The sequence below is a fragment of the Xyrauchen texanus genome, chromosome 2 (assembly GCF_025860055.1).
Source record: "Xyrauchen texanus isolate HMW12.3.18 chromosome 2, RBS_HiC_50CHRs, whole genome shotgun sequence".
NCBI lineage: Eukaryota > Metazoa > Chordata > Actinopteri > Cypriniformes > Catostomidae > Xyrauchen > Xyrauchen texanus.
This window is the reverse complement of record NC_068277.1, coordinates 9,100,375-9,122,176: the sequence shown is the minus strand read 5'-3', so window position 1 is coordinate 9,122,176 and position 21,802 is coordinate 9,100,375. Positions and strand designations below refer to the sequence as shown.

The 21,802-nt window shown below is 40.0% G+C and overlaps 1 protein-coding gene across 1 annotated transcript in view; it reads left to right on the top strand.

Annotated features, from left to right (window-relative positions):
• pkd1l2a (polycystic kidney disease 1 like 2a) overlaps positions 1–21,502 on the top strand; it is a 43,312-nt gene extending 21,810 nt beyond the window's left edge. The window contains exons 21-41 of the mRNA XM_052138683.1: positions 702–927; positions 1,030–1,220; positions 7,012–7,242; positions 7,479–7,580; positions 7,673–7,851; positions 9,027–9,173; positions 9,313–9,512; positions 11,411–11,661; positions 11,781–11,994; positions 12,155–12,606; positions 12,691–12,787; positions 14,703–14,843; positions 14,926–15,111; positions 15,443–15,773; positions 17,075–17,208; positions 17,291–17,418; positions 17,505–17,665; positions 18,586–18,796; positions 19,086–19,187; positions 19,271–19,402; positions 19,475–21,502. Of these exons, the coding sequence (XP_051994643.1) occupies positions 702–927; positions 1,030–1,220; positions 7,012–7,242; positions 7,479–7,580; positions 7,673–7,851; positions 9,027–9,173; positions 9,313–9,512; positions 11,411–11,661; positions 11,781–11,994; positions 12,155–12,606; positions 12,691–12,787; positions 14,703–14,843; positions 14,926–15,111; positions 15,443–15,773; positions 17,075–17,208; positions 17,291–17,418; positions 17,505–17,665; positions 18,586–18,796; positions 19,086–19,187; positions 19,271–19,402; positions 19,475–19,600 (3,942 nt within the window). The 3' untranslated portion in view covers positions 19,601–21,502. The remainder of the gene's footprint in view (positions 1–701; positions 928–1,029; positions 1,221–7,011; positions 7,243–7,478; positions 7,581–7,672; positions 7,852–9,026; positions 9,174–9,312; positions 9,513–11,410; positions 11,662–11,780; positions 11,995–12,154; positions 12,607–12,690; positions 12,788–14,702; positions 14,844–14,925; positions 15,112–15,442; positions 15,774–17,074; positions 17,209–17,290; positions 17,419–17,504; positions 17,666–18,585; positions 18,797–19,085; positions 19,188–19,270; positions 19,403–19,474) is intronic.
• The last annotated feature ends 300 nt before the right edge of the window (positions 21,503–21,802 follow it).

Sequence of the window (21,802 nt, the reverse complement as noted above, 5' to 3'; positions counted from 1 at the left end):
TTCTTGTTTAGTTATTTGATGTTACCTGTTCCTTATTATCTCTTCTATTTAAGTTCTCTATTTCCTTTATTGTTTGCCACTTCGTTTTTCTGTTCTCCAGTCTGTCTTGTCTATTCAGTCTTACTAGTTTGTTACTATACCCTGTCTAGCCAGTCTTTGTGTTTCTCTGTTATTGTTGATCTCCCTTGCACTTTTCACATCTGTTTCAACATACGTTTTTTGGTCTTAGTCTGTTTGCCTTGAGTTTCGAGTTTTATTTCTTCCATTGTCTTTAATTTTTGCCATCTGTTAAGTCTGCGTTTTGTGCCCTGGTCCCAAATTTTTGACCCTACAACCATTACAAACAGGTTCATAAAATCAATCATACAGCCATGCGATCTCCTAAGACAAATATTTATAGCAAAATACGACATACCATAGTCCCTTTTAAATGGCTATTTCAACTACAAATAAAAATTCTGTTTAAATGTACTCACCATCATGTTGTTCCAAACCCATAAGGCTTTCCTTCTTCTGTGGAACACAAACAGAGATGCTAAGCAGAATGTTCACTTTCATTGCATCTGTTTTCAACACACTGAAAGTGAATGGTGACTAAATGTTCAACATGTGGGTGTGGTTTTCAGATGTTCACATACTTTTGGCCACATAGTTTAAGAAGACTAAAATGTAAGCACTATCTATACATCTTCAATTCCTAGATTCTCTTACCAAGGACAGAGATGGCGGAGGTTAACCAAACTCTTCTGGACCTGGGAAACTACAGCACTGTGGTTATCAATGTGACCACACCCAATATATCTGTGGTTATAAAGTTAGACCCCTCAGAGGAAACACCTCTACAGCTTCTCTTGGGTTTTCAGGACTACCCAAATGATACAAATTATGAGGCCCGGATTCAGCTGCCTCAAGATGGGCACTCTGAAGGTTATTAATTATTTACACATACAAGTAAAAAAATCAATAGACATCTTGAAAAATGTTTACTGGTATCATTAAAAATTATTCTTTTATTTTTGTGTGGCACAGAGGAGAGGTACACATGGGTGCTGGACCCTACGGTGATCACAATAGAAGTGGGCATTTACTATCTTCTAGTGAGGCCTGTTGTTGATGCAGGGGTGAAGTCAACAAATGCCTCGGTTTTCATCACAACCATTGCTGCTCAGTGTTTGTACTGGGATGAAATGAATGCCAATTGGAGTAGTGATGGCTGTAGGGTAAGCTGAACAACCAATGTCTTATAGGCTAACACGTTCAGTGATTTTATGGCTGCATTGGCTGTATTGTTGGTCGTAAAAAGTGTTCCTAAAGTGGCCGTAGCTTTTAAAAATCTGAATTCAAATAAGATGAGTTTCCGATAAAAACTCAAGGAATACGTTTTCTTGCCTGCTGAAAAAATACTTTCTGTAAGAGGAAGTGCGTGAATATAAACTGGAGAAGTGATCCATTCATCATATCATGAATAAGTTGAACGATTATCAGTGCATAAATCAGACTCATTCAGTACATTTACATGTGCAGTTATAATTGAGCTACAGCATGTTTTTTATAGTCAAGCTAGAGTCTTCGTCTGTATGTCTAAGTATACATGACATAATGCATAATCTGAATATTTGAACTAAGGTCGTCGGCTGAGGAACAGTTAAATACATATTGCGCGTCACCTCTGTCTTTGAGAGAACTCGCACAACGCAGAGGTCAATGGTGGTCCGGTTAAGGCAAGAACCATACTTTAGTGTGCTCATGTATGTGTACACGGATGTTGACACAACTCATTGACAACGCGAGGTCCTGTTGAACTTCTTAACGTGCGTTCTTGCATTACTGTGGCGGTAACAAACCTCAGTATTCAAAGGGGCGAAACAGTTACCTTCAAAAGTCTGTGCCATTATTATTCAGGCAATTTGCTATAAATATACTGACTTTAACTTGTGCAGCAATATCCTTCTCAAACTGTTGCTCCACCATGACAGTAGTTGGCTTGAAAGACTCTCTGTAGAAGCGGAGAGTTGACAATTAGATCTGCTAAAGCGCCCCTTGTGGCAATGTTGAGAATGCAAAATGTACTTGTAATACATTTTGGTTTGACACATTTTGGGACACAACTCATCGAATCAAGCTTACGTAGCTAGAAGCGTCTGCGTTAATGTACGCAACTACGCATCGAATCAAGCTTACGTAGCTAGAAGCGTCTGCGTTATTGTACGCAACTACGCATCGAATCAAGCTTACGTAGCTCGAAGCGTCTGCGTTAATGTGCGCAACAACACATCGAATCAAGCTTATGTAGCTAGAAGCGTCTGCGTTAATGTGCGCAACAACACATTGACTCAAGCTTATGTAGCTAGAAGCGTCTTCGTAAATGTACGCAACAACACATCGAATCAAGCTTACGTAGCTAGAAGCGTCTGCGTTAATGTGCGCAACAACACATCGAATCAAGCTTATGTAGCTAGAAGCGTCTTCGTAAATGTACGCAACAACGCATCGAATCAAGCTTACGTAGCTAGAAGGGTCTTCGTGAATGTACACAACAACGCATCGAATCAAGCTTACATAACTAGAAGCGTCTGTGTTAATGTACACAACAACACATCGAATCAAGCTGGTGTAGCTAGAAGGGTCTTCGTGAATGTACGCAACAACGCATCGAATCAAGCTTAAGTAGCTAGAAGCGTCTGCGTTAATGTGCGCAACAACACATCGAATCAAGCTTACATAGCTAGAAGCGTCTTCGTGAATGTACGCAACAACGCATCGAATCAAGCTTAAGTAGCTAGAAGCGTCTGCGTTAATGTGCGCAACAACACATCGAATCAAGCTTGCGTAGCTAGAAGCGTCTGCGTTAATGTGCGCAACAACACATTGAATCAAGCTTGCGTAGCTAGAAGCGTCTGCGTTAATGTGCGCAACAACACATCGAATCAAGCTTACGTAGCTAGAAGCGTCTTCGTGAATGTGCGCAACAACACATCGAATCAAGCTTACGTAGCTAGAAGCGTCTTCGTGAATGTGCGCAACAACGCATTGAATCAAGCTTACGTAGCTAGAAGCGTCTTCGTGAATGTGCGCAACAACGCATCGAATCAAGCTTACGTAGCTAGAAGAGTCTTCGTGAATGTGCGCAACAACGCATCGAATCAAGCTTACGTAGCTAGAAGCGTCTTCGTAATGTACGCAACTACGCATCGAATCAAGCTTACGTAGCTAGAAGCGTCTGCGTTAATGTGCGCAACAACACATCGAATCAAGCTTATGTAGCTAGAAGCGTCTGCGTTAATGTGCGCAACAACACATCGAATCAAGCTTATGTAGCTAGAAGCGTCTTCGTAAATGTACGCAACAACACATCGAATCAAGCTTACGTAGCTAGAAGCGTCTTCGTGAATGTGCGCAACAACACATCGAATCAAGCTTACGTAGCTAGAAGCGTCTTCGTGAATGTGCGCAACAACGCATCGAATCAAGCTTACGTAGCTAGAAGCGTCTTCGTGAATGTGCGCAACAACGCATCGAATCAAGCTTACGTAGCTAGAAGAGTCTTCGTGAATGTGCGCAACAACGCATCGAATCAAGCTTACGTAGCTAGAAGCGTCTTCGTAATGTACGCAACTACGCATCGAATCAAGCTTACGTAGCTAGAAGCGTCTGCGTTAATGTGCGCAACAACACATCGAATCAAGCTTATGTAGCTAGAAGCGTCTGCGTTAATGTGCGCAACAACACATCGAATCAAGCTTATGTAGCTAGAAGCATCTTCGTAAATGTACGCAACAACACATCGAATCAAGCTTACGTAGCTAGAAGCGTCTGCGTTAATGTGCGCAACAACACATCGAATCAAGCTTATGTAGCTAGAAGCGTCGTCGTAAATGTACGCAACAACGCATCGAATCAAGCTTACGTAGCTAGAAGGGTCTTCGTGAATGTACACAACAACGCATCGAATCAAGCTTACATAACTAGAAGCGTCTGTGTTAATGTACACAACAACACATCGAATCAAGCTTACATAACTAGAAGCGTCTGTGTTAATGTACACAACAACACATCGAATCAAGCTTAGCGTAGCTAGAAGCGTCTGCGTTAATGTGCGCAACAACACATCGAATCAAGCTTGCGTAGCTAGAAGCGTCTGCGTTAATGTGCGCAACAACACATCGAATCAAGCTTGCGTAGCTAGAAGCGTCTGCGTTAATGTGCGCAACAACACATGGAATCAAGCTTGCGTAGCTAGAAGCGTCTGTGTTAATGTGCGCAACAACGCATCGAATCAAGCTTACGTAGCTAGAAGCGTCTTCGTGAATGTGCGCAACAACGCATCGAATCAAGCTTACGTAGCTAGAAGCGTCTTCGTGAATGTGCGCAACAACGCATCGAATCAAGCTTACGTAGCTAGAAGCGTCTTCGTGAATGTGCGCAACAACGCATCGAATCAAGCTTACGTAGCTAGAAGCGTCTGTCGTGAATGTGCGCAACAACGCATTGAATCAAGCTTACGTAGCTAGAAGAGTCTTCGTGAATGTGCGCAACAACGCATCGAATCAAGCTTACGTAGCTAGAAGAGTCTTCGTGAATGTGCGCAACAACGCATCGAATCAAGCTTACGTAGCTAGAAGCGTCTTCGTAATGTACGCAACTACGCATCGAATCAAGCTTACGTAGCTAGAAGCGTCTGCGTTAATGTGCGCAACAACACATCGAATCAAGCTTATGTAGCTAGAAGCGTCTGCGTTAATGTGCGCAACAACACATCAAATCAAGCTTATGTAGCTAGAAGCGTCTTCGTAAATGTACGCAACAACACATCGAATCAAGCTTACGTAGCTAGAAGCGTCTGCGTTAATGTGCGCAACAACACATCGAATCAAGCTTATGTAGCTAGAAGCGTCTTCGTAAATGTACGCAACAACGCATCGAATCAAGCTTACGTAGCTAGAAGGGTCTTCGTGAATGTACACAACAACGCATCGAATCAAGCTTACATAACTAGAAGCGTCTGTGTTAATGTACACAACAACACATCGAATCAAGCTTACATAACTAGAAGCGTCTGTGTTAATGTACACAACAACACATCGAATCAAGCTGGTGTAGCTAGAAGGGTCTTCGTGAATGTACGCAACATCGCATCGAATCAAGCTTAAGTAGCTAGAAGCGTCTGCGTTAATGTGCGCAACAACACATCGAATCAAGCTTACGTAGCTAGAAGCGTCTGCGTTAATGTGCGCAACAACACATCGAATCAAGCTTGCGTAGCTAGAAGCGTCTGCGTTAATGTGCGCAACAACACATCGAATCAAGCTTACGTAGCTAGAAGCGTCTTCGTGAATGTGCGCAACAACACATCGAATCAAGCTTACGTAGCTAGAAGCGTCTTCGTGAATGTGCGCAACAACACATCGAATCAAGCTTACGTAGCTAGAAGCGTCTTCGTGAATGTGCGCAACAACGCATCGAATCAAGCTTACGTAGCTAGAAGCGTCTTCGTGAATGTGCGCAACAACGCATGGAATCAAGCTTACGTAGCTAGAAGCGTCTTCGTGAATGTGCGCAACAACGCATTGAATCAAGCTTACGTAGCTAGAAGCGTCTTCGTGAATGTGCGCAACAACGCATTGAATCAAGCTTACGTAGCTAGAAGCGTCTTCGTGAATGTGCGCAACAACGCATCGAATCAAGCTTACGTAGCTAGAAGCGTCTTCGTGAATGTGCGCAACAACGCATCGAATCAAGCTTACGTAGCTAGAAGAGTCTTCGTGAATGTGCGCAACAACGCATCGAATCAAGCTTATGTAGCTAGAAGAGTCTTCGTGAATGTGTGCAACAACGCATCGAATCAAGCTTATGTAGCTAGAAGAGTCTTCGTGAATGTGTGCAACAACGCATTGAATCAAGCTTACGTAGCTAGAAGCGTCTTCGTGAATGTGCGCAACAACGCATCGAATCAAGCTTACGTAGCTAGAAGCGTCTTCGTGAATGTGTGCAACAACGCATTGAATCAAGCTTACGTAGCTAGAAGCGTCTTCGTGAATGTGCGCAACAACGCATCGAATCAAGCTTACGTAGCTAGAAGCGTCTTCGTGAATGTGCGCAACAACGCATCGAATCAAGCTTACGTAGCTAGAAGCGTCTGCGTTAATGTGCGCAACAACGCATCGAATCAAGCTTACGTAGCTAGAAGAGTCTTCGTGAATGTGCGCAACAACGCATCGAATCAAGCTTACGTAGCTAGAAGCGTCTTCGTGAATGTGCGCAACAACACATCGAATCAAGCTTACGTAGCTAGAAGAGTCTTCGTGAATGTACGCAACAACACGTCGAATCAAGCTTACGTAGCTAGAAGCGTCTTTGTAATGTACACAACAATGCATCGAATCAAGCTTAGGTAGCTAGAAGCCTCTGCGCTAATGCACGCAACAATGCATCGAATCAAGCTTACGTAGCTAGAAGAGTCTTCGTGAATGTGTGCAACAACGCGTCGAATCAAGCTTGCGTAGCTAGAAGCATCTGCGCTAATGTACGCAACAACGCGTACGAAGTTGAGCTGCAATCACATTATCTAGAGCTCTTAGTCCGACTTAGCAAAAATCAAACTGGTACGATTTAAAGCATTTACACAAAATTAAAAAAAGACTCATTCATATTTTTGTCCGACTCTAATCAGAATGTCGACAATTTCTGACTTATTGCTTATAGTAATTTATCTGACAAGAGACATGCCACATATGCTACAGTGTCTCCAAATCCCATTTGTAGTCGCCACATTACGTCACTGCTCAATTGCTTTGTTAAACTTATCTCAACTTTGTTGCATTGCTGGACACGCCCACATCGCATTACCAGCAGTCACTTCAGTTGTCAATCACCAGCGTTCACCAATGAATGACTTCTGGTCAGTTCACATCGCTGTTAATGTGAACAGTCCTTTAAGTTGAGAAAATAAGCATATCATTTATACAGAGGGCTGTTCTTGACCTCACAATTACTGCTTTATCTTACTTTCAGGTTGGCCCTCGCACGACAGCATTGGTTACTCAATGCCTGTGTACACATTTGACCTTATTTGGAAGCACATTCTTTGTCATGCCCAACTTGGTTGATGTGTCCCGCACCGCTGAACTCTTTGCCACCTTTGTCAACAATCCAGTGGTGGTGTGTTTTGTAGGTGCCATCATCCTGGCGTACCTGTTGGTCATGGTATGGGCACGCAGAAAGGACATTCAGGATGCAGCTAAGGTTTTGCTTATTTACTTGATACCTAAATCTGGTTCATTTGTATGTCCATTTTGGGATACTTGTAATTCTGTAAAATTATAAAAGTCTGGCATTACATTTATTGTATGTAATAAATATTTACTAGTGTAAATGGATACCCAAAAATAACAATTCATGAGGGTGTGTATAGTGACAAAAATGTAATTTTTGGTTGAACTGTCCCTTTAACTTTTATATATGTTCTTGCCTTCTTAAAGGTGAAGGTCACAGTACTTGAGGACAACGATCCTTTAGCTGAATATCGCTACTTGTTAAGCATCAACACAGGCCATCGCCGTGGTGCATCCACCTCTTCTCAGGTTAGTGTCATCTAGTCTCCGCTGCAGCATTTATTTTAAATTTGATCGTATCGGTCAACTATATACTCTTAATAATAACACTGTCAATCCAGGTGACAGTGACTCTACAGGGCACAGAAGGGGAGAGTGAACCTCATCATTTGGCTGACCCTGATAAGCCAGTGTTTGAAAGAGGAGGACTGGACATGTTCTTGCTCACCGCACCTGTCTCACTGGGAGAACTGCAGAGCATTAGACTTTGGCATGACAACTCCGGAAAACATCCTGCTTGGTAAAATGAAAGGAAAAACGGTCTTCATTTTTCAAACTTTCTTGGAGAGGCACATAGGGACGTATTCATGTATTTCTCACATATTTGTTTGTAAAACAAGTATTCTATTCTAAGCCTAGTTACACACATTATAAACAAAATATGATTTGATGTTGATTTAATTTTATGGGTAGGAGGAAATACATTATATTTTTGGTATATTTATAGACACATTTTTGAATTATTCAGATTGAGAACTTGTGTTAACAAATTGATTAACTTGAAGTATAAATAAAAAAGGATGACACAATATATTTTTTATATGTAAAAAAACAACAATGTCATAAACATAAATAAATGCCCCTGAAAAGAAAATCCATTGCCCCCTTACGTCCATCCATCTTCAACGGCTTATCCGAAGTCGGGTTGCGGGGGCAGCAGCTCCAGCAGGGGGCCCCAAACTTCCCTATCCCGAGCCACATTAACCAGCATTGACTGGGGGACCCCAATGCGTTCCCAGGCTAGTTTGGAGATGTAATCTTTCCACCTAGTCCTGGGTCTTCCCCGAGGCCTCCTCCCAGCTGGACGTAGCTGAAACACCTCCCTAGGGAGGTGCCCACGGGGCATCCTTACCAGATGCCCAAACCACCTCAACTGGCTCCTTTCGACGCAAAGGAGCAGCGGCTCTACTCCGAGCTCCTCGTGGATGACTGAGCTCCTCACCGTATCTCTAAGGGAGAAGCCCAGCCACCCTTCTGAGGAAGCCCATTTCAGCCAATTGTACTCGTGACCTAGTTCTTTTGGTCATGACCCAGCCTTCATGACCATAGGTGAGGGTAGGAACTAAAATTGACCGGTAGATCGAGAGCTATGCCTTCCGGCTCAGCTCTCTTTTTGTGACAACGGTGTGATAGAGCGAGTGCCAATACAGCCCCCGCTGCCCCGATTCTTCAGCCAACCTCCCGCTCCATTGTCCCCTCACTCGTGAACAAGACCCCGAGGTACTTGAACTCCTTCACTTGGGGCAATACCTCCTTCCCTTCCCTACATAGTGATCCTAAATTAAGTATTTGCTGATTATCAGAGCATTGGAACAAAATGCACCTGCAGTGAATCCAGCAGAACTTTTACATGAGAATATTTTCCTTTTATGTAATTTCATTCCTTCCCATGTTTGTCCTGTGGAATTGTCACAGGTATATAAACAAGGTAATGGTACAGGACCTGGAAACCGGGCAAAAGTGGCACTTCCTCTGTAGCTCATGGCTGGCCATTGACTTGGGAGAATGTACTCTGGATAAAGTTTTTCCTGTAGCAACAGAGATGGATTTAAAAAGTTTTAGGTATGTAACTTTAAGACCATAAATACAAATGTTCTGTATATGTTTGGTAAGAAAAATAATTGATTTCCATTTTCACAAAATGTCTAACCAAAGATTTGGTACATTTTCATGTACACCTAATTTATTGTGCACATCACAGTAATCTGTTCTTCATGAAGACTGCAAAGGATTTCCGTGATGGTCACATCTGGTTCTCTGTGATCAGTCGACCCCCCAGCAGTAATTTCACCCGAGTGCAGCGGGTCTCCTGCTGTTTCTCACTGCTGCTCTGCACCATGTTGACCAGCATCATGTTCTGGGGAATCCCCACAGACCCCTCAGAGCAGACCATGGACATGGGTATGATGAAATGAAATATGAACCCTTGTGCTGTTCTCGTGCATACATTTTTTAGTATTATAATTATGGTTTTGTACTCCTTTTTTGAACATTAAAATATATATAAATACTGTATACATTATTGATAGAATGATTCATTGAAATGAGCTTAAAGTGGGCCAGTGGGGAGGGCACTCCCTGTGGAAAAATATATAAAAAGAATAATAATTATGTAATAAATGAATAGCCACTTGCTTGATCTGAACAAAGTAGGTGGCATTTTAAATCTTAGAATCTGGACTTTACAGTGCATGTAGCTGAATAGAACTGTTTATTCTCATCATCTGCAAATTTGTTATCACAACAACTATATTCAGTGTTGGTAAACCCATAAAAAAGGTGAGATAGACATGTGTTATATATCGTTGGAAAGGTCTTAATTAGTAGATTGCATTGAGAAAATTTGGCCAAACTGCTGTGAGTTTTAGTGTATGAAATTCCAACAGACACACATGAAATAAAATAAGCAAAAGTGTCTTTTTGTCACGTTTATCCTTATTACTCCCCAAAACATACATATAAAATGACATATTACAACTTACATTAGACTATCCCAATTCAAACAAGCCCAAATGCAACATAAAATGATGAGTAGATCTTGAAACATTCCTCAAAGTTTAAATGGAATGACGACACACCAGAGGACAATGCGTGTGTGTGTGTGTGTGTGTGTGTGTGTGTGTGTGTGCATGTATTTATCACTTTGTGGGGACCAAATGTCCCCATAAGGATAGTAGAACCCTACATTTTTTACCTTGTGGGGACATTTTGTCGGTCCCTATGAGGAAAACAGCTTATAAATCATACTAAATTGTGTTTTTTGAAAATGTAAAAATGCAGAATGTTTTCTGTGAGGGTTAGGTTTAGGGGTAGGGTTAGGTTTAGGGGATACAATATATAGCTTGTACAGTATAAAAACCATTATGTCTATGGAAAGACCCCATAAAACATGGAAACACAACATAGTAAAACCCCAAATATTTGAAGTTGTGGGGACAATTTGTCGGTCCCCATGAGGAAAACAGCTTATAAATCATACAAAATTATGTTTTTTTGAAAATGTAAGAAACACACATCCTCATATGTGCTCATCTTAAGGATTGGGAATCTCCTGAACTCTTAATATTTCTTAATATTGTAGTCTAATCCATTAATTTCCAATGGCCGGTCATTTTTGACCAGGAACACAACCACAAGTGTAACAAAGTGAAATAAAACCAATGAAGTGTAAAGAAAATGGTCCAATTTTTTTTGTTTTCAGATACCATATGTGAACAAAGTCAATTAAGTTTATTCCAATTGGATTAAGTGAAACAAAAACAAAAAAATACTATAAATACTAAATGTAAAAAAAAGTTGTCCGGGTCAAAATGACCAGAACACGACATAAGGGTTAAAGGAATAGTTTATGCAAAAATGTATGACCTTTTTTTTTTTTTTTTACATTTGGGTGAACTATGACCAAACCTGTGAAATTGTTTTATTTTCACTTTGCTGAACATAAAAGCAGAAGTTGTAATTATTATCTCAAGCTGTCTTCTCAACAGTGGCACCAAATAATGGCTCATTTTAAAGCTTAAAAAAACCCAAAGCATTAAATGTAGTCGTATGGACTACTTTATGAGACTCCTGGATCTTTTTTTAAGCCTTAAAGTTAGTCACTATCCACTGCCATTGTATTGAGAAGTGGGATTGCGATATTCATGCTCTAAAAGTGTATAGTTAGTTCATGTTAACGAATGCAAACGTATTGTAAAGTATTACCACATGCTGTTACTTCATGTTGTTTTTATCACTTCTTGGTTCAAAACATATTTACTTAAATATTTATGTGGTTTATGTTATTGCTTTGGCTACAGGTCAGATTGAGTTCACCTGGCAACAGGTCATGATTGGTATCCAAAGCTCCATCATAATGTTTCCTATCAACCTCCTCATTGTGAGTATCTTTAGAAATGCTCGCCCGAAAGAGCGCAAGTCAGAGATGTCTTCGAAGCAACATTCAAATATAGATCCCACAAAACAGTGCAAAACTGGACGTGTGTCTCCAAATGAACCACACTCTCCGCAGAACAATCACAAGGAAATCACTCCAGAAGCAGTGATAAAGGCAAGTCCTACAAGTTAGGCCACTAAAGGCAACACCAGCTCTTCATAGTCCCATCCCAGTCATAATTGTTGCAGTGCAGTATTTTTTATTTGACGTTATTTTTAATACTATTTCTTCAGGACATTAAACGGATAGCACAATCGCTCTATAAGGTCATGAGAAGACCTGTTCCAAGAGTAGAACTGGACTCCAGCAAAATAGATATCAACACTCTACTGTCAGTGGTTGAAGAGATAATTCGTCAACACAACAGAGTTGGGAATGAATTTTACACTCACTCTTCTAAAAAGGAGCAAACTCTTGCAGTTTCTCTAGGGTGTGTAAATCTGAAAGGTAAGTCCATGGACTGTAAGCAGCATGTGTATATATATATATATATATATATATATATCTATCTTGGGTTACTGTTCATTTATTAGGATATCCTTGGTGAATAAAATCATTGGAACTGTAGTTCATTTGAAACCGTAACATTGTTTTGCTCCTCTCACAGAGAGTAGTTTTTGTGGGAACTCCGAAAAGAGTGAAAAACACAGTACTTACAGCCAATTTATCTACAAACAACTGCAAAATGTGGAGAAAGAATTGGGACTGGTGGGCCCTTCATCCTTCTCTAAGCCAGACAGCTACAATCAAGCTGTATTGCAAGTTCAGGGCATGAAGAAACTCCTTGAACCTCATGTCTTCTGTTCGGTCGGTGGCCAGCATACACGTAGCTCCAGCCCAACAGAAGGCAGCAGTGGGCACCGCAAAAAGGGTTGCCAGAAAGGCTTGCCCTGGTGGTTTGTGTTCGTAGGTTGGCTTCTTGTTGCGGCCACCAGTGGTGTTTCAGCATACTTCACAATGATGTATGGGCTGACCTATGGGAAGGAGCGCTCCATCGGATGGCTCATCTCCATGGTGGTTTCGTTCTTTGAAAGCCTCTTCATCACCCAGCCTGTAAAAGTAAGAGGCAGAATAAAAAGAGCAATTCATGATACCTTTTCGTGTTGTATTTTATGATTACATATTGATGTATGGTGTCTTTAGGTACTGGGATTTGCAGTCTTTTTCGCTTTGGTACTCAAAACTTTTGATCAAGAAGATTATGGAGATGTTCCGATTGATGGGACTCTACCCAACACAGGTAAAGAATCCATCAGAGACACGGTAATTTCAGAATATTCTTGAGAAGGCGAATGGTCTTGACCACGCGCCTGTATGAATGTGTTTGACACATGCACACTACGACTGCTTTTTGCTACTCTTTAGTACAGTCAACGGCAGTTGCATGTGCAGACATGCAAGTACTCTGCAGATGAGCATGTGATGAATACCTTGAGTTTAAGGCTGCTGCTGGAGGTGTTAGTGAGGCCAGCAGGGAACACTCACCCAGTAGTTTGCATATGTCCTAATGCCCCAGTATAGTGATGGACAATGGTGATGCTAGGGGTGGGCCCAGGCCCATTTTAACCATGAGCCCACCTACAATTTCTGTAATAAAAATCCTATAAATGATTCCAAACTCAAATCATGGATGAGTGGATAGGGGAATGTTAATTTTACAAGCAATGGGTCTCATTCATAAAACTTCGGTGAATTTAAGAGTAAATTGAGAGTAATTAATGGACCTTCTCAAATCTTTCCTCCAGATTTCCAAACGCTTTGCACTGGCCAGATTTGTTAGTAAAACATGTGAATGTTAGTGAATTACAAACATTTGTAAATAGGGGGTGTGTGCACGTTCATTCACAATTATCATAATCCACGCCCATGGATAAGGCACCTGACTTGTTAGTAAACAGGAAGCTTTTAACTTAGGGGCGGCTGTGGCTCAGTTGGTAGAGCGGGTTAGCCTCTTATCGCAGGATAGGTGGTTTGAATCCTGGCCCACATGACTCCACATGCTGAAGTGTCCTTGGGCAAGACACTGAACCCCAAGTTGCTCCCAATGGCAGGTTAGCGCCTTGCATTGGTGTATGAATGTGTGTATGAATGGGTGAATGTGTCACAGTGTAAAGAGCTTTGAATACCGTTAAGGTTAAATGATTAGGCAAAACTGAATGGAATCAGACATCGCAATGCAACTTCACGGAAGTCCTTGGAAGGCGCATATGCGCAAACCTAGTTGTCATGGCAACCGAATAAACAAAACCTCGCCTGGTCAAATTTACTCGTCAAGTGCAAGTCAGACAGAGAAGGAAAGATATTTTATTTTTATTACAATTTAACGAAAGTACATTTAAATTTTGTGCGATCTACCAGCATTGCCTCTGCGATCGACGTATTGGGCACCCCTGCTGTAAGCTAATAAAGATTTGCAAGCTACAAAGGTGTTCAGAGCTTTTTTTTAAATTTTCCCCATGTTGTACTGTGAATGCATCGCTCATTCATGAATGAGACCACGTATATTATCATGGCATTGCCGATAATGAAAGTATTTTAGGGCTGTTAATCGATTACAAGTTTTTATCAAATGAATTACATATAAAAATATTTGTTGCGAAAGGCCCTCAAATAACAATATTATATATTTAATGGTTAAATAGTTAGAGTTATATTTAAATAATAATATATACAATATATATTATAATTATAATAATTCAGATCATTAATATTAATTACATTATTGTGGCAGAGGAGTTAAGCATTGATAAGACAATACAAAAAAATGGCTTTAGAAGGCAATGTATTGTTTATTTCCATGTGATTGAACACAAGCCTATTATTGCCTATAGTTCACAGCAATTCATTTTGCAATTTAAATTGTCAATCTGTCCGAGATAGATCGGGAAAACAATTGCTCTTGTCGTGGGGAACCTATTTCACCCCGGGCCCCAGCTGCACACCATGCATTGCCTGCAATTACGCCACTGCCTGTGGTGTGAGTTTTATCTGTTGATGCATATTTTTGCAATTGAAACATATTTCTCAAAAATACTACTCTACTATCACTATTTCTTTTTGTTAAAAGTTTTGCAATTAGCAAAGCAACTTCTGAGTGCACATTTAAATTACTGCTATGGCTAATCATCAACTGAAGTAGTCATTTCTGTCCACAGATGATCCTGATGCTGTCAGAATAGCCAGAAGAGACAGTACGTGCAATTTCTACCAGCCACCTCCTCCTACTGACATAGAGAGGATGAGAGACAACATGATCAAAGAACAGAAAGTGTTTGCACTCATCAGAGAGATTTTCAGTAAGAGTAACACATGCATTCATTTGGTTCTCAGTGATGGAACCATCAGCTCGTGTGGGACATAAACTTGTTTTCCTTGAAGTTTATTTAGGGTTCCTATGGATGCTGCTCTTGGTCGCATATGGTCAGCGAGATCCAAATGCGTACTACCTCACTCAGCATGTCCGACAGAGCTTTAGCAGTGGAACATCAGAGACTATGAACTACAAAGAAATATTCACTTGGGCTAAAACCTCCTTGCTCAGTAATCTGTTTGGCCGATATCCAGGTATTATATCAATAAACTTTGTCTACCACAGTTGAAGCCTTGCTGAAAAGATCAGCGAAGCTGCTAACCAGAAAACTGTAAGGTATTTTTTGGATGTTGAACCCTAGCTAGTTTCCGCACCAGGCTTATTAACTAGCATAACCAGCAAGACTACCTAGGTCAACTAGCTTGGTTTTGCTGGTGAATATCATGGCTACACTGGTCCCCTGCATTAACAAGCATAAACCAGCCTGAACCAGCTGATCTTATCTGGTCATATTTAGCATGGAGGTTAGAAATTACATGTTTATTGTATTAATAGGCCTTAATTGTGGTTAATTAAATTTTTCAGGTTTCATAACGGATGGAAACTCAAAACTTGTTGGCATTCCTCGTCTTCGTCAGGTTAGGGTGAGAAGAGACTCTTGTAAGATTGCCAAGTCAATGAGGCACTCTGTTCCGGAATGCCATGCCCCATATTCTTGGGAAGCGGAGGACATGGGCTCTTACAGTCCAGCCTGGAATGCTTCTAATAATCTTAATGGCTCTGAGACTTTCCTAACATCTTGGCAATACCAATCTCAGGCCAAACTCAAGTCAAACACGGTCTGGGGCAATGTGGCCCTTTATAAGGGTGGAGGATTTGTGGTGGACCTGGGCAGTGATCAACAGAATGCAAACAGGTAGCATGTATAATGTTCAAAGGAATAGTTTACCCACAAATTAAAATGCTGTCATAATTTACTCAACATCATATCATTCTAAAGCCATATGACTGACTTATACGGAATTAAAAGGGGATATTTTAATGAATATCCCGGTCCATCTTTTCAAGACAGTTGCAGATGATGACTCCCTTTAAAGTTTAAAAAGGACCCAAAAGTTTTTCATTGTATATCTTGATTGCACATTAAAGGAATAGTTTACCCACTAATAAAAGTGTCTCGTTATTTACTGTCATGCCATCCCAGATTTTTCTTCTGAGTTTTAAAATATCTGAGCTCTGTAGGTCCTCACAATGCAAGTGAATGGTGGTCAAAACTTTGAAGATCCAAAAAGCATATAAAGGTAGCATAAAAGTAATTAATTAGACTCCAGTGGTTAAATCCACATCTTCAGAAGAGATATGATAGGTGTGGGTGAGAAACAGATCAATATTTAAGTCATTTATTACTTTAATTATCCTCCCTGCCCAGTAGGTGGCGATGTACCTGAAGAATGCAAATCGCCAAAAACCAAAGAAGAAGAATGTGAAAGACAAACTGGAGATTTATAGTTAAAAAGGACTTAAATATAGTTTTTTTTCTCACCCACAGCTATCATATCTCTTCTGAAGATATGGATTTAACCACTGGAGTCTTATGAATTTATTTTATCCTGGCTTTATGTGCTTCTTAGACCTGCAAAGTTCTGGCCACCATTCACTTGCATTGTATGGGTCTACAGAGTGGAGATATTCTTCTAAAAATCTTTATTTGTGTTCACCAGAGGAAAGAAAGTCATACACATCTGGGACGGCATGAGGGGGGAGTAAATGATGAGAGAATTTTAATTTTTGGGTTAACTATATCTTCAATGAGTGTTATGAGAGAAGCTTGTTCAAAGTGGCTTGCAGGTTCACACAAGAATTTGCATTGTTTAGCACAATAAACAACACAAGCTGCTTTCATGCACTCATTAATGTGCAACAGGTGTCATTATTTTCACTGAAAAATAACAAAGTTTCATATACGTTCAGAAGACTTGGAATTTGATGCACAAATTGGATAGACCACTTTTATGAAACTTTTGGGTATTAAGTTTTAAGCCATTGTATTGAAAAGATGGACCAGGACATCCATAAAAAATTCCCATTTTGCGTTAAGTCAGAAGGATTTGGCATGTGAGTAAATTATGACAGAATGTAAATGTTTGGGTGAACTACTCCATTAAACAACATGGGTACAGTTACAATATCTGATCTATCATTTCCCTTTCCTTACAGGCTACTTCAGTATCTATTTGACAACACCTGGCTGGACGTCTATACACGGGCTGTCTTCGTGGAGTTCACAGTTTATAATGCAAATGTAAACCTCTTCTGTATTGTAACTCTCATGTTTGAGACAACAGGAGCAGGTGAGTCATCTTCTAGCAATAATGTAAAAAAAAAAAACCCTCACTTTCACAAGTACGGCTGTTAATTTTGTTGTTTTTGCAGGTGCTTTCCAATATCGAAGTGAGGTGCAGAATGTGCGTCTTTACCAGTCCACTGGTGGTTTTCATGTATTTGTCATGGCATCAGAGGCTATCTATTTCCTCTTTATTCTCTACTACATGTTTGTGCAGGTCAGCTCACTTGTGGATCATTGAAATATGATTCTGTAATTTGCATCAGTGAAGCTGTAATGCACCATATTCTTTGTTTTTAACAGGGTAAACTGATGACGCAGCACAAATGGGGATATTTCAGGAGCAAGTGGAATCTTTTAGAGCTGGCCATCATCACTCTAAGTTGGAGTGCGTTATCTGTGTTTGTCAAACGGACGATACTGGGTAACCGGGACATAGAGTACTACCACAATAACAAAGACCTGTGAGTGGAAGTCTTAAACTGTGGAACAATGTTTAGCTATGTCAAACAGTATTCAAGCAAATCTTATTGTAGTATTGTAAATATTGTAGCATAAACCCCATCACAGCCTTACTAAACAGCCACCTAGTTGATATCCGATAGAAAAAAACGCTGACTACCACCCTTGGAGTTGTGAGTTCGACTCCAGCCAAGTCTCCTGAGCAACCAAATGGCCCCAGCTGCTAGGGAGGGTAAGGTCACATGGGGTAACCTCCTCGTAGTCGCTATAATTCTCGCTCTCTGTGGTGCACGTGGCGAGTTGCGCATGGATGCCTCGGAGAATAGCGTGGGCCTCCACACGGGCTATGTCTCCACGGTAATGTGCTCAACAAGCCACGTGATGTGATGCACGGATTGACGTCTCAGACATGGAGGCAACTGAGATTCGTCCTCAACCACCCGGATTGAGGCGAGTCACAATGCCACCACATGGACTTAAAGGGCATTGGGCATTCCAAATTGGGGAGAAAATACACACACACACAGACAAAATTAAGTTTGTAGAATTGTTCAATATACCACAACTTAAAAGTTTTATTGAATACAATCAATCAGTATGTATCAGTATTTAACGACAGTGAGGAGAAATGTGATGAAAATTAAGAGGAGAAGCTAGCATATGCTAAGCTAATAGGCTAACCATTTAGCTAACTGGAGAAAACAGAACTGTGAAATGATTTATGACACCATTTATATCTTCGGTTTAAATAATATATGTGACATATCATATAAAAGTTGTTATTTGTCAGATTTACATTTACATTTTATGAGCAGTCCTACATTGTTTACCTTTAACTGCTTTACATCAGTGAAAATAGCACTGCATAAAGCCATCAACACTAGAAAATGTCAAAAATTAATTAAAGTTTCTTCTCCGCCAGGTTTGTTAGTTTTTATGAGACTGCAACAGCAGATGCTGTACTGGGCTATCTGATAGCCTTCTTAGTTCTGCTTGCCACCATCAAGCTGTGGCATCTGCTGAGGCTGAACCCCAAACTACACATGATCACCTCTACGCTGCAGCGGGCATGGACAGATATCTCTGGCTTCATTGTGGTCATGACTATCATGTTCTTGGCCTATTCCATTGCTGTGAGTACCTTATTCTCCCACAGTTACTGTCCTTATTCCTAATTTGACTGTTAAAATGATCTTTTCAATCTCATATGACTTTCACAAAAAGTGATAGGAGATATGTCTGTTTCTTCTTCAAACAAAGATACTGTATGACTTCTGAATACTTGGAAAATAGCATCCAAGTAGCTATTCATTAATTACATCCAAGTCCCATTTTTAAATGGCAACCATTGCTATTAGCAATCATTTACATACTGTTTGTATATATATATATATATAAAACATTAATATTTTATTTCTTTAGTGCAATTTGATGTATGGCTGGAGGCTTTACTCATACAGAACTCTCCTTGAGGCTGCTCAAACCATTATTCGCCTACAACTCGGCATCTTTAACTATGACGAGGTAAATATAGGGCCAAATATTGCAACTGAGATACACTGACAATATTTTAAAGTACTCACGTTATACAATCCTTCTACCTAAAGGTATTGGATTACAATCCAGTACTGGGTGCCTGTCTTATTGGATCCTGCATTATCTTCATGACATTCGTAGTGCTCAACCTCTTTATATCTGTCATCTTGGTGGCTTTCAGTGAAGAGCAACTTCATCCCACAGTACGTCTCCAATAATCTAGCGCAATGCTATGATTTCCAAACAACTTAATGGATTATTTCTTTTTCCTACAGCCATCTGAAGAAGAGGAGATCGTAGATCTGATGCTGCAGAAGATTTGCAGTCTTTTTGGGATCAAAATCAAGAAAAAGCAAATTGATGCTGATGCTGCCATGCCTACAACTTCAGTCATATCATAGAAATGATGCTTGTGTCTATAACCATAGTAAATGCAAGCTTTATTGTGTAATGCTTCTTGGTCTTTAAAAGGTGTCATAGTATACTCTTAACGGTCTTTGTGAATTACAATATGTAGTCTTACAGGCACTTCTCCATTAGGTTTGTTTGAGTGTTGGTCAATGCTGATCTTTACTATAGCTAAAAATGTTAAGCAGGAAATATGCAACTCTCTTTACTACAGTATTGCATTAAATCTATCTGCTTGTGTTTGATAACTCAACAGGTATATCTGAGTGAATACCAATTAAAAACATTCATTAAACATTGTCATGCGCAGTGAAATTACCTGCCGGGGAACCCATTCATGTCAACTAACAACCACATTGTGTAGAATTATTACATAAGGGGATGTGCAACGTTTTTAATATCAATACTTTTGACAAAAACAACGTTGCTGCTATGCACTCAAAATATCTCTCTTCCCAATGCATGATACTTACTGCATCTTAGTAAAATCACAACCATACCAACTAGCTCAGTCAACAACCTCAAGTACTTTTATTGTTACTGATCCATTATTTCTTTCAGTTCCTAACCTTGAAATACCCAGAGGACAGTAAACCCATTCACATACCCAAGGAATAGTCTCATGCAATGGGGTTTCAATCCATGTTTAGCATGTTAAGAGACATAAATTATTGGTCTTTCAAGTGCCAAGTGTCAAGGCAACTAATATGTCATCTTATTCCGCATATTCTTGCAGTATGTCTATTGGAGCCCCAAAAAACGCATGGTTAAAAAGTGGTGAGAATTGGCACACTAATTGGGAAGGATCTGAACATTGCTTATGACAACTTTTGTGGTCAGTCTTGCAAACCTTCTAGCGCCACCACAAGTTAAAAATTTGACATCTGCTTTATACATTTTGGTCTAGAAATGTAAAAAGTGCAAGTCAATGTCCCATTTAAGGCAAGTCAGTCCACTTTGACCATCTTTGGGTGCTCCCGTGCATCTATTTTACAAAGACTGCTTCTATGAAATTGAAATGTAGAAAACTTTAAATGTCCAAAAAATTTGGTCAAGATTACGATCAAATTTAATTCATCCAATCAGCAGTAAAATCTGAAAACAACAAATTGTGCTGCTTTAGCTCAAACTGCACTAAAAAAAAATCCACTACTTTTCAAGCTGGTCCTGCAAATGCACATTCTTGAGTTAATGGACAGGGAATGTCCCTTTCAAAAAGGTGATTGGCTCCTACCACTAAGGCTCAGCTAAACTACCTCTGTTCCACTTCAATGCACCGGATGATTTAAATGTTGATTATCTTGAATTTGTTCAAAAGTATACTTTTTATAAATGTCATCATTTGATCTTAACCAAATCTGAGCTAAACTGCAATGCCTTTTAGTGAGCTTTGCCGTAATGAAATTAAACTTGAATATAAATTAATTCCAAATTTATGATTTTGGACAACTTGGATGACATTTTGCAGTGTACAATGGCAAGGACTAAGGTCATGCTTTTGGTTTACATTTATTTCTTGGGGCTTGTAGGTTTGAACATCAAGCTCCATCATATACACCTTTTAACAGATTTTTGCTAACCAAACGCAACATTGGCTTGGATTTCCTTTAGATCAAGGGAAGGGCACATCCACATTAACGTTTTAGTCTCATTCACACTAGAATGCCATTTTCATCCACTAAAAACCATCTCAATTTCTGCATACTTTGAAAATGATGACATTAGGAAACTGAAAACAAATTGCAAACTTCGATTAGTGTGGATGTGTCCCAAGCTCTGAACTTGACCTCGAGAACATGCCCAAACGAACTGTGAAATGCCATGATCCAAGCACCGGAAGTCCATGGTATTGGTGTGATGACCCCATAATTGCTGCGTGCAACTATATTTTCTGTTCGTTTCCCCCCCAGACAGGACCTAAATAGCATTGCAAGACACAATTACAATAGTCCTGACAGTATAAAAAAAAGCTAATGAGAATGTTGTTTTGAACAAGATGATATGATCACAAAAATACTCTGACTTAAAGTTGCTTCTTTTAATGTTGTTTATATTTATGGTTCACCCATACATCAACGAAATGTTTGAGACCTCCACTATTCATGCTCCATTTAATTAATCAAATGACTCTGCGCTTGTAACAATGTCTTTATCCAGATAGAACAGCAAGAGCACTTCTGTTTGGAGTCTAAAAC